The following is a 14,097-nucleotide window of genomic DNA, read 5'->3' as shown; positions in this document are numbered from 1 at the left end:
TTTACTTAATGAAAGCTGAGATATTTGGGATTTTTTTAATTAAAATTCAATCATATTTTTGACCTTGATTTTATATTTTATGCATGGACTTTGTGGATAAATTCTGCCATATGTATTAATATATAATATAATATAATACAATACAATACAATATAATATAATATAATTTAATATAATACATTATATTATAGCTTTGATTATACAAATTATAATGTGTATCACCAAATTTAATAATATATAACGTTTATTTTATAGTATTAATATATATTAGTATTAATATATGTTTTTATATTATAATGTTTTTATATTATATAATAAACATATAAAATGTAATTATTCTTATTATTAATAATAATTCTGTTATTATGGAGATTGGATTTATTATAAAATGGTAATTTATAAAATTATGAAAGTATCAAATTTTTTGAATATTTTACTTTCAGTTGTTTTACTTAATGAAAGCTGAGATATTTGGGATTCTATCAAATTAAAAATCATGTATTTTGACCTTGACTTTATATTTTATGTATTGACTCTGCAATATAATATAATATAATATAATATAATATAGCTTTGATTGTACAAATTATAATGTGTATTACCAAATATAATAATATATTATTTTGTATTTTATAGTAATATGTTTTTGTATTATAATGTTTTTATATTATATAAAAAATGTAAAATGTAAAAATGTAAAATGTAATTATTCTTATTATTAATAATAATTCTGTAATTATGGAGATTCCATTTATTATAAAATAGTAATTTATAATATTATAAAAGTATCTAATTTAATAAGTTATAATGTATTTTATATTATGTAGTAATATTGTATTATAATTAGTGGGATGATATTATATTATAATTATAAGTAAATTATAATAATTCTAATTTATAATACATGATTTATGTGATATAATGATCTAATACTATTTAATAATTTAATAATAATTTATATTATATAATGATAGTATATTATAATTAATAATGTTATTATTATTCATTATGGAGATTATATATATATATATATATATATATATATATATATATATATATATATATATATATATATTATAAAAATGAAATGGAAATTATTTTACATTACACTAATGTTTTAAAATGTAATCATACTAATATAATTTACAATACCTTATAATATATAATGTTAGATTTTATATCAATCATTTGGGTAAAATGTATTTTTAGAACACTGAATCAACATTTCTGTTGAGTGGATTGCTTCACTGAGCTTGCATTGCATTCTGGGATTGTGTGTGTGTGTGTTATCATGGCTCTTGCAGATAAAAGCTGTTCAGACTGCAGACCCGCTGTGCTTCTGAATCTCCTCAGACTCAGTACTGGCCTCAACCCATGGAGCCCTTAGAGGTCTTGATCTTTAAAAACGAAAAGAAAAGATCTCAGTCTGATGCAAATTGGCTGTTTTTAGTCCTTCATTTGACGTTCACCGGTTAGTGAACATCTGAGCCACCAAATGCAACTTGTGTAGCGCTGTATTGTATCCAAGCAGACATTTGGCAATGTTGCATTGCATCACAGTGAATGGGTGCCGTCAGAAAGAGAGTCCAAACAGCTGATAAAAACATCACAGTAATCTACACCACTCCAGTCCATCAAAGGGACTTGGTTCTCGCCTGATTCAGACCAGACCACGTTTTTACTGAAGGAAGCGTTATTATGGATTATGGAATCAGATTTTAGATAAAAACGTCTTAATCCTGGATTTGTTCCAGATGTTAACTGATGTACTGGATTGATGTGGATTATTGTGATGTTTTTATCAGCTGTTTGGACTCTCATTCTGACGGCACCCATTCATTGCAGAGCATCCCTGTAGAATATTACAATTCTCATTTTGAAAGATTGCGGCAATAGTTATTTATTATTATTTTTTTCAGTTTTAACACAAAATCTACACTTTGCTTTGTAGAATGTATGTATGTATATATATATATATATATATATATATATATATATATATATATATATATATATATGAGTCAAAGACGAAAAAGTGTTTAAGCATAAAATAAATATCATACATTTTCCCCTGGTTTACAGAAGACACCCAGTAAAATGTCATTAAATGTAATTTTACATTTTTAACATTTGCCACTATCCTAGGTTTTGCCCATTTGTCAGTAAGAATTTTGTACTAATTTAAAACACAATCAAATTTAGTATGCTCCATTATTCTTTTAGATATTTTAATATGTACACGTCAGAATAAGGATGTTGTTTAAATTTTTTCATAAATATTGTGTTACACTGAATGACATTGTAACATTATTTCAACCAAATTTTGACATTTTATTCTCCAAAAACTTATTTAAAACCTTAAAAGTAGACATTTTACTAACATTTAATGTGCTTTCTATGAACACAAAATCACTTTTGTACATTTCTTTTGATGCGGACATCTTAACGTCTTTAACCCATATATATATATATATAACAAAATATTTTAAACTTTATGCAATTGCCAAAACCTTGATAATAAAGATGAATGATTGAATAAAGAAAATAAATACAGTGGCATTAGTATAGTTGTTAAGGATCATGTGCTAAACATGAGGAAACACAGGTGGTTTCAAAAGTGCAAATGACTTCATCCCAAACATCCAAAGTGGAAAGCAGTAGTTTTTCAGAGAATCCTGGGTTTAGTTTCTATAAATGAGCGAGCGCTGAAGGTGCTTTCCAGTGTGATTAAAGAGATTCACTCAGTCCAGGAGAGGCAGGGTAACAGGTGCTACAGCTTTCACATTTGACTAACTGAAATTTAACAGACTATAGCTTCACCCCCTGTGTTCATCTGATGGACGTTACTGGGAGAGCGCAGATGTCCAGCATGACATGCTAAACCTTTATTATAAGGCTGTTTACTCGTTTACTGATGCTTGTTCTCGCTCTTCAGTGTTACAGCTCAGTTCATGTTAAAAAATAAGATGTAATAATATTATATAATGTTGTGTTTTATAGTATCGTGTTGTAATTATTCATGTTTTAATTAATTATTGCTTTAGATAAAAGCCTCTAAATGCTTGAATGTAAATTATGGAGATTATAATATATTATACAGCATACTAATTATAATGTATATGACCTAATAAAATATATAATGTATTTCTTATATTAAATAGCAATATTATAATCAATATTTTTAATTATGGATATTTTAAGTTTAGATTATATTGTAAGGCATAATTATAATATACAATACCTAATATAATAATATTTTAATTTACTTTTTTTTTAATTAGACATAATTAATAACCTACATAATAACTTAAAATTAAATAAAATTGATTATTATATCATAATTATTGATGTTTTAAAAGTAAATAAATATATGCTTAAATGTGAATATTTTATCATTTTCGAGATTGTATTATCAGATATATTAATAATAATTTATTATTAATGCCTAATATAACAATTTATCATAACATCTAGTATAATAATATATAACGTTGTGTTTTATATTATATTTTAATACCATACATATTTTTTCAGTCATTATGGAGATTAGATTACAATATAAAACATCATTATACTAATTTATAATACATAATATAATAATATATATATATAAGTCTTGTATTATATAATGTGATAATTATATCAATAAAAATATTTGATATAAAATATATATTTTATGTATATTTATTATTAAATAAATTTTAACTATATATGATATTTCTGGAATTTTTTGTGCCATGTTTCTTATATGTAGTGAATTTATGACCTAATAAAGTATGTGATAAGCTCTGACTGATCTCGAGAGATACTATTAATCATTCTGCATGCAAATAAGACAGATCTGTAACGCGATCAGGAAATTATTCAACCTGAAATGCAAATGACATGCAAATCCTTCAGTGCGACCTCAAAAACAGAACGAGACAAATGAGCACACAACAGCCTGGACTCTTGTGAACAGTCAGTACTGTACATTACGGACTAAAAGTTTTATTATGTGTCTCTGGGGTATATTTGTAGAAATAGACAACAATACACTGTATGGATCAAAATGATAAATTTTTCTTGTATGCCAAAATAATTTGTATATTAAGGAAGGATCATGTTGCATGAAGATATTTTGTACATTTCTTACCGTAAATATATAAAAACATCATTTTTGATTAGTAATGTGCATTGCTAAGAACTTCATCTGAACAACTTTAAAGATTTTTTTTTTTTGCTTTTTTGCAAATAGTTGTATCTCGCCCAAATATTGCATATATCGATGCATATATCAAAGATGATGCATAAATCTCAATTTCAAATATTTATGACTGGTTTTGTGCTCCAGGGTCACGTATTAAAGGTACAGGTTATAGGACCTGCCACTAGATGGCGCACTAACAAAACAATAACAATCGGGCGTTTTGATGACGCTAAGAAGAAGCGTGGAATGATCGGATGTGTGTCTTCTACTCAACCACTGACGACCATCAATCAGACGGAAAGATAAATCATGGATTTAACGCGAGTTCAACGATTTGCGCGAGTAGATTACATACAAAGTCAATGCAAAGACGCGATCAGACGATGGATCAGACGCGTCCTCGCGCGTTTGCCATGTATGCCCCATTATACTAATCTTGTTGATCGTTATAATAGCATACGTTTTCTGTAAAGATACCGATCAAAACAACTCACATATCAAGTAAAACGCAAGCGAGATTGGTATCTCTTTCTAGATGAAGTTTGTCGCGAAGCTACTTCCGCATTTGTCCACTGTTGTCATGTGGTTTCTACATCAGTAACAAAGGCTAACTAACGTCATTAAATTCCTAGCCATGCTACATACTCCGATACAGTAGGTGGCGGTATGCACCTGATAAGCCATGCTTGCAATCTTCCATAAAACTAAGAAGAAGAAGAACTAACGTCATTGACAGGCGAATGGGAATTTTCTAATGATTTACAAGTAGTTGAAAACATTAGAGATATTGTTAGTAATCAGCTGGACAAAATATATAACACTAGCCTAGTGGTTTTCGGATATTTTACTGCAAATAGTGTCATGCTTTATTTGTGATCTAGCTTCACTAGAGCGATCGATTGATTGTTTTGTTTTCGTAGGAGGCCTCGCTGGTTTCCGACAGAGCCATGATGATCTGTGCGAGCACTCTCTTTATCTGGAGGAAGGACAGGACGGCAGTACCGCGGTGGGCCTGTCGGGGGCGCTACCTCATTCCCTGCCCTCCACGCCGGACATCGAGAACGCAGAGCTGACGCCCATCCTCCCCTTCCTCTTCCTGGGCAACGAACGGGACGCTCAGGACCTGGAGCTCATGCAGCGGATGGACATGGGCTTCATCCTGAACGTCACCACGCACCTGCCGCTCTATCACTACGAGCTCGGCCTGTTCAAGTACAAGCGCTTACCCGCCAGCGACAGCAACAAACAGAACCTGCGGCAGTACTTCGAGGAGGCCTTCGAGTTCATCGGTACGACACAGAACAGTGTTTCAGCTGCGAAGGAAAGAGATGGTTTCAAGTCAGTTATTTCTATCGTTTGCTGAAGGAAATATCAGTCATTAATTGTAATAATGCAGAGAGATTATTGTGTGCTGCACACAGGGATGTGATCTGATCATCATCAGTCTGTCTGGAGAGACATGAAGAAACAGAACACACTGAGACAGACTCAATGCAAAACTCTCTCTACATTATTACAATTAATGACCAAAAAAAAGCACTACAGCAAAACATAGAAATAACAGACTTAAAACCATTTTTAGCTGCTAGAAAAACTAATGTTCTAATCATTTTAGCCACCACTGTATATTATATATTAAACAAAAAATATATAATAATGCATATAATATTTACATTTATTCATTTAGCAGACGCTTTTATCCAAAGCGACTTACAGATGAAGACAGTGGAAGCAATCAAAAACAACAAAAAGAGCAACGATATATAAGTGCTATAACAAGTCTCAGTTAGGTTAACACAGTACACGTAGCATGGGATTTTAACTAATATAATAAATAAAAAGAAAACAGATAGAATAAAAAAAAATAAAAGAATAGAGCAAGCTAGTTAGAGGTCTTCACACACACACATACATATACAATTGCATAATAAATTAAAAGAAAATAGAATACAAAAAGATTAGAAAGGTAGTTAGATTTTTTAAAGAATAGAATTAGAATATAATATAATATAATACATAATAAATTATACAAAATGTTATGTAAATTATTACTGTAATAATTAACATTTATTATTATATTTAACAGAAATGCATAATAAATCATGCAAAATGATATAATAATTATAATTCGTATTAAAATTATAAATAATAATTACAATTTGTGCATTTATATGTATTGCAAATTATATAATTATGAATGATTTTTAATGTCTACAATTAATTTATATATTTAATTAATTGTGATATAAGTTAATAATTGCATTATAATATCTGCAATAATAATACAGAATAAATGAATTATTAATGTTAAAAAAATTAAAGTATAATTATGATATAATCTGTAATATAAATTATATGTAATTTCAGAATTACATAATAATAATTTAAATGTTATATATATATATATATATATAATGCATTATAAATAATATAACATACTATTAGATTATTCATATAATTATAGCCAAATGTTTATAGTATTTTATTGATTGATTAATGCAGATATTTCTTTGAGATTCAATCTGACTGAGGGTAAAAAAAGTAAAGGAAATCTGTGACTTGACGGAGAGTTTTCAGAGAAATGCTGCTGCTGATGATGATGATGATGTTTATGCTGACGTTCAGTGTTTTTCCCGTCCTCAGAAGAGGCTCACCGGGCCGGCCGCGGGCTCCTCATTCACTGTCAGGCCGGCGTGTCTCGCTCCGCCACCATCGTCATCGCCTACCTGATGAAACACACCTGGATGACCATGACAGACGCATACAAGTTCGTCAAGTCCCGGCGGCCCATCATCTCGCCCAACCTTAACTTCATGGGCCAGCTTTTAGAGTTCGAGGAAGACCTGAACAACGGCATCACTCCGCGTATACTCACCCCCAAACTCTCCGGCCTCGAGACCGTCGTATAGCGGCTCCTTTCCAAAAGGAATATCCTTGATTTTTTGGATGAGGTGTGCATGAGGAGCCCAGCCGAACACATACGACGGCTCCTGGCCGCTGGTGCTGGCTAAAGCCCCCAGAGGAGGCTGGATTCCACTCGTTTCACTCTACTTACTCTATTTTTATACACCTACGGTGGCTTCACTGTGCAATAACGTCTGTGTGGAAAGCAGTCGGGTGCGTGATGTGTACATAACGAGAGCCAGACTTTCGGTCCACCTGGTTAGTCACGTCATTTTGTGTTTTTCTTACGTTTAGGCACTGATTTATAACATTTCAAACCAGCGTTGTGCACTACCAGACAAACGGTTTTGAACAGTAAGATTTTTAATGTTTTTAAAGAAGTCTCTTCTGCTCCCCAAGCCTGCAAGAGCTGTAAAATTGTGAAATATTTTTACGATTTGAAATTTCTGGTTTCTATTTGAATGTGTTTTAAACTGTAATTTATTTCTGTGATGCACAGCCGTATTTACAGCATCATTCCTCCAGTCTTCAGTGTCTCATCCTTCAGAAATCAGAATAATATACTGATTTGCTGCAAAAAAAAACCCTAAAAACATTTATTATTATTATACAGCTGAGTAGGATTTTTTTTTAGGTTTCTTTGATGAATAGAAATTTCAGAAGAGCATCATTTATCTGAAATAGATATCTTTGTAACATTATAAACTACTTTTGATCAATTCAAAGCATCTTTGCAACATAAAAGTATACATTTTTATAGTCCCCCCGCCCCAAAAATATATATATATGTATATAAATCTATGGTATAATGAGTGTATAATGTTACAAAAGCTTTTTATTTCAGAAGAAAGCTGATCTTTGTATCTTTATTTTCACCACAGAATCCTAAAAACAGCATAATGGAATGATTTCTGAAGGATCTGGAGGAATGATGCTTTTTGATCATAAAAATAAATTGCATTTTAAAAATATATTAAAACTGAAAGCAGTCATTTAAAACAGTTTTTTTTCTCTTTTTTTACAGTATTACTGCTTTTTTCTGTATTTTGGATCAAATAGATGCAGGCTTGGTGTGCAGAAGAGAAATCATAAAAAACATTTAGTTTTTGACTGGTAGTGTATGTGTTGAGTTTAGTCTTTAGTATCGCTGATAATCAGAAGAAACCTCATTTGAATGTCCTTTAAAAATAACTGATTGCATGATTACAACAAGAAGAAAACGAAACTATATTACTATTATATTATCATTCAAATCAATTGCTTGAGAATTAACCAGCTGTTTTATTGGTTTGCATTGACTGTGTTCAGATCAGTTTGGTCTGTTTCTGCTTCTGTAAGTGTGTGTGGGTGTGTGTGTGTGTGTGTGTGTGTGTGAATGGGATCGTATCTAACGTATATTACGCTTGTATGTTTTTGTGCTTCGGTTTAACTCTCTCATGACCTCAGACGATCCAGAAAGATGGATGGATGCTTGAGAAGTTCAGCTTTTCGTGCACACGGAAGAATCGTGCCTCTATTGGTGCCTTAACTCATTTATTATTATTTTATTTTTTTGAGTGTGTGAAAAGGTAACGGCTTTAAACCGGAGCACGAGGTGTTTCTATGTGTTTTTATCGTGGTTATGTGTCGTTTTAAATCACACGGTATGTTCTTTTGTCTCGTCACAGAACTGAAACGCTGTGAAATATCAAAACTCTGGGCTCGTCTATATGTTGAAATGCAAAGTGTACAAGAGGACGGTTTATTACTCTTCACCTGGACTTTTTCTAAAGTTTTTCAGCTTCACACAAACCTCCTGCACCTTGGCCGTGCAGTTTTGAAAACTTGTGTATTACTGCTTTTGTTAAGCTAAAAGAAGTAGTGCTCTTAGAAAAACTTCTAGAAATTTACCTTGAATGGTTTCAGTCAAATTGTATCCCTCTATTTGTCATTTATATATATATATATATATATATATATATATATATATATATAAGTATTGAAAATTTGACAAAGCAAGCAAGTGACTTAAACGAGTTAAAAGAGATGATAAAATCACACTTTATTATTCTGACTTGCTACTGATCAGGCCAATAGAAATTATTAAAAATGATAATATTGAAAGCAGTAGATCAGACACTGTGCCGATATCAGAAAACAACTTACTTGTTCACTTCTTCTCTTTCTTAGTTTTTATTGCAGCTTCAACATGTGTAAGCTTTTTTAATTTTTTGCAGGAATTTTGACTTTTTCTAACATTTCTAATGAAACAAGTCACAATTTCAACACATAAACTCAGAACTGCAAGAAAGGAAGCTACAATTGGTGTTTTTTTAATTCTCTGATGAGTTGAGAGTTTATATCTTTTAATTTCGAGATATCTGTCATCTTTTTCTCAGAATACATTAGTCACAGTTACCTTTTTACATTTTTTTATTCAATAGTGGAATAAAGAAAAAACAGAAACTAAACTCAGAATTCTGGGGATTTTAAAATTATGAAGGAAAAGTTTCTGAGGACTTTTTTTTTCTTTCAAATCTTTGTGCTTTTTTTGTGAGAGAATTACCTTTAGTTCTGTGGCAAAAAGAAAAAAACAACTATGAGAAAAAAGTTTAAGAGTTAATATCTTGCAATTGACTTTTTTTTCTTAGAATTGTGAGTTCATATCTGTTTTTTTTTTCTCAGAATTGTAAGAAAAAATCTCAGAAAATAATAATTATCTCAACTCTTTTCTTGTAATATATCTTGCAATTCTGATCTTTTTTCCTAAAAACTGAGAAAAAGTTAGACTTGTAAGGTAAAAGTCACCGTTAACTTTTTATTACCAAGAAACAGAACTGAGAAATTGAGTTTATAGCTTCTTTTTTCTCAGAATTGCTAGAAAGAAAGTTTATCTGAATTGTGAGATTAACAGTTGTTTTGTTATTTTATTTCCGTGGCAGAAACGGCATCCCTATCTATATCATTAAATGAAAATGTTGGGTGATAAAAACTGAATGCAAAGCACATTTTGAATCCTGTAAATTTACCGCGATATGCTAAAGGTGCATGTTCTGTTCCATTCATTTTCAGCTGATGCAAAGTGTAATATTATTTTCAAACGCTGGTCTAATGTCACTTTTGTCACACTGTGCTTGTAACACCTGAATCTGTCTTTCAAGGATTTCAAGGGCAAAAACTCTCTACTCTCGGTAGACATTCGCTAATGGATTTCTATGCATTGTTTATATTTTTGCACTGACTTGGAAAAAAAAAAAGCGTTTAATTTTTTTATTATTATTTTCCCACAAAGGTGCTACGATGCTGGAGGCCTTCCACACTGTTTCTGCATGAGCTGCTTTGGTAAAGTGTCTTCCTGTAAGCCAAGAGCTCTCTCTAAATGTCAGAGTTCACAACACTGTTATTTTGTAATGTGGGGTTTGGAAATAAACCACAAAAATGATTTTGAATGACTTATTTAGTGTTTCTAAAGCTGATGGTTTTAATAGAGGTTTTAATCCTTTGCCTTCACTGCCGCTTTTCAGAGTGCCCTTCACAATGCACGATTCCTAATTCTTCCTAGTTCGGAGTATGGAGCGTGAATCATTTGAGTCAGTTCGGGAGTTCGGAGCAGCTTCGCGGATCATTTGAATCAGTTCGAGAAATAGGAGCGTGTTCGCGAATCATTTGAGTCAGTTCGGGAGTTCGGAGTGGGTTCGCGAATCATTTGAGTCAGTTTGGGGATCGCAAATCATTTGAATCAATTCGGGAGTTCGGAGCGGGTTCGCGAATCATTTGAGTCAGTTTGGGAGTTCGGAGCGGGTTCGCGAATCATTTGAGTCAGTTTGAGGATCGCAAATCATTTGAGTCAATTCGGGAGTTCGTAGCAGCTTCGCGGATCATTTGAATCAATTCGAGAGTTCGTATAGTGTTCGCGAATCATTTGAATCAGTTCGGGAGTTCAAAGCGGGTTCGCGAATCATTTGAGTCAGTTTGGGGATCGCGAATCAGTTCGGGAGTTCGGAGTGGGATCGCGAATCATTTGAGTCAGTTTGGGAGTTCAAAGCGGATTCGCGAAGTCAGTCAGTTTGGGGAACGTGAATCATTTGAGTCAGTTCGGGAGTTCAAAGCGAGTTCAAAGAGAGTTCGGGAGTTCAAAGCGGGTTCGCGAATCATTTGAGTCAGTTCGGGAGTTCGGAGCGTTATTCATTTGAGTCAGTTTGGAAGCAGTAGCTCTTTCTAAGGGTATTTTTTCCAAATCCTTCTGCACATTTTATTTATGTTCAGTAGTTCTTTCTAGCTCAGGCAAATCCACAAACTATAAAAGGATTTATTATTAAGGTTGCCTATTGACTGCTGTATTTAAAAGCCCTTCAATAAAGTTGTTGTTGTTACCTCAGGGGATGAGAGGAGTCATCAAAAAAAAAAAAAAAATTTTTTTTTGTGGCTATAATAGAGTACCGACACCTCTTTTGGGCCACTTAAAGCACTGATTCAGACCCTTTGTAACAACACATGAAATTTAGCTCATGTTCCTCTTGAAATATTTCTCTTGATCTTTGCTGAGATGTTTCTCCACCTATATACAGTGCCACTTGAAAGTTTGGACACCCCTTGCAGAATCTGTGAAAATCTAAAATCTAAAAAAGTTATTTTAACTAAATAAGAGAGATCATACTAAATGCATGTTATTTTTTATTTAATACTGTCCCGAGTACGACATTTTACATAAAAGATGTTTACATTTACTCCACAAGACAAAAATAACCCCCTCATGTATGGCGTTTCCTTCTGGAGCATCAGTGAACGTTTGAACCTTTTTTAATAGTTGTGTTTTTGAGTCTTTAGTGTGAAAAGATGGATCTCAAAATCATACAGTCACCGCTGGAAAGGGTTCAGATATGCAAAAGATGCTGGAGAACTGAAGAACTGCAGGAGCTGGAGGATTTTTTAACTGTTCAGAACAAACAAGGGACTCGTGCACAACCATCACAAAACAAAAAAACAGTCGTGGACCATCAGCTAACAGAACACAGTATTAAGAACCAATTATTTTAATAATTTCTGCTTTTTGTTTAATAAAACATAACGTGCATTTTGTATGACCTCTCCTATTTTGTTTAAATTATTCACATTTTCAGATTATGCAAGGGGTTCACAAACTTTCATGTGGCACTGTACATATGTATATATAATTTCATTATATAGTTTTTAGTATATGTATTTTAGTATATGCATGTGCAAACAACACTCTCATTTTCTAAAGAACATCTATACTAATCTATAATGCTTATTAGGCATTAAAATATTTGGAAAAGTACAGTACTACTCAGTCTTCCTACTAACTCTCAGAGTCACAGTCTATATTTGTTCCTGGGATTGTCCGGGTGGGAGGCTTGAATTCTCTCCATAGAAACAGAGGCCAAAAATAGTTTTAGTGTGGTTTCTAATTAGAAGTGATGAGAGTCCCACCTCATTAATTTGCTCCAATCGCTGCTGTCCGCACTAGAATAGCCGTGATCACAGCGCTGCCGTGTTATGGACGTATTAGGCAAAGCTCTGACAACTGAAGGAGGGGCTCCCAGCCTTCATCAGACTCTCCTCTGTTGGGAAGTTTCACTTTGATGAAGCTCCTGTACCACTCAAACTGACCCAAATGGGGTTTGGGTCTCAGGAGAAAGATCTGAAGCACTGGTGATCTGAGAGAAGGAATTGAGTTGTTTTCTATGTTTTCTTCCTTGGGTGTGTGTCGTGGGAATTGAAGCCTGTGGCTTTAATGGCACCCTTGTGGGTGTCTGATTCAGGGTCAGCTGTCCCACCTTTCACAGTGACATTTCTAAAGTGTGCCGAGACTGAATTACATTTCAAATATCCTGATTCATAGCGTTGCTCTGTTACCTTTTCTACAACCCATAAAGAGTGGATGTCAGAAGTGGTTCTGGAGAGGGAAAGGTTGGCAGTGACATACATGACAGTGAGATTTGAGATTGTTTTGACGGCAGACAGCATCTGATCTGAGACCAGCGTTCCTCTGAATGTTCATTTGGTGAATCAACACATCCAAATAGTTTAAGTCATACTTCAACATCAAATGCTTAAAATGAATATGTGCATGTACATACAGTGTATGTATGTGTGTGTATTTGTTGTACTGAATGATTATTATTGCAATTAGATAAAAATGACTATTACTGTACTGAGAATTTATCTAGGAGTAGTTAAGAAAAACATCCATGAATATATTAACATTTTTGGATTGTGACACTATTTTCATGACATTAATTAAGCACATTACTGTAATGCATCTGGATGTTTCATTTATGACTTTCTTTTGTAATTCATTATATTCTTAATGATTCCCAGTTAAGTTGTAAATACTGTAATACAGTCATTTTTATTTAATTGTAATAACATGTAATAAACATTCAGGTAAACAAATAAATGTAAAACACACACACACATACTCACTCTTTAAGTTTACATTTTTTATATAAATTAAGATTTTAATTAATATATAATATATAACATATTTTGTTTATATATATATTGCATAATATACACACAATCACTTTAAAAAAATATTTATATAATTTATATTATAAGAATAGAAGAATAAGATAGTGTTACATTATAACAATGATGAATTGCGGTAAATTGCTTACTGTAAATGAATAAATAAATAATGTAAAATGAAAAGTGAATCAAATCATTTTGTTGCCTCATCGGAAATTATTCTTATTTTTTTAAATTCATGTTTCTTAATTGAAACCCCAACAATTTAATAAGAACTCTAACATTTTTCATCAAAAATCATCAGATGTTTGACTAACACTCTTCTTTGTATGTTAACATCTGACTCGTTTGCTCATTTGAGTTCTTAACTGCTGTTAAAAGAAAGAACTCAAAGCTTCCTGTGAGCTTTAAAAGAGCAATGCATTTGCATTTAAAACGAGAAATGTTGAGGTAAAACAAGTTCATTTCACTTCCATCGATGCAGTCGTCGAGTGAACGTAAAGGAACCTGTAAACGTGTTGAAGATGTTCTGC

At 32.3% G+C, this 14,097-nt stretch overlaps 1 protein-coding gene across 2 annotated transcripts in view; it reads left to right on the top strand.

The window, feature by feature from the left end:
- The window catches only part of dusp10 (dual specificity phosphatase 10), a 14,468-nt gene extending 6,929 nt beyond the window's left edge, over window positions 1–7,539 (top strand). Inside the window, exons 2-3 of one of the 2 annotated variants that reach the window (XM_026290480.1) lie at window positions 5,110–5,478; window positions 6,833–7,539. In XM_026290480.1, the coding sequence (XP_026146265.1) occupies window positions 5,110–5,478; window positions 6,833–7,098 (635 nt within the window). In that variant the 3' untranslated portion in view covers window positions 7,099–7,539. The remainder of the gene's footprint in view (window positions 1–5,109; window positions 5,479–6,832) is intronic. The other variant, XM_026290479.1, reaches the window with a different exon arrangement.
- The last annotated feature ends 6,558 nt before the right edge of the window (window positions 7,540–14,097 follow it).

This window comes from Carassius auratus, chromosome 20, assembly GCF_003368295.1.
Source record: "Carassius auratus strain Wakin chromosome 20, ASM336829v1, whole genome shotgun sequence".
Taxonomy (NCBI): domain Eukaryota; kingdom Metazoa; phylum Chordata; class Actinopteri; order Cypriniformes; family Cyprinidae; genus Carassius; species Carassius auratus.
This window is presented reverse-complemented; position numbering and strand designations above follow the sequence as displayed.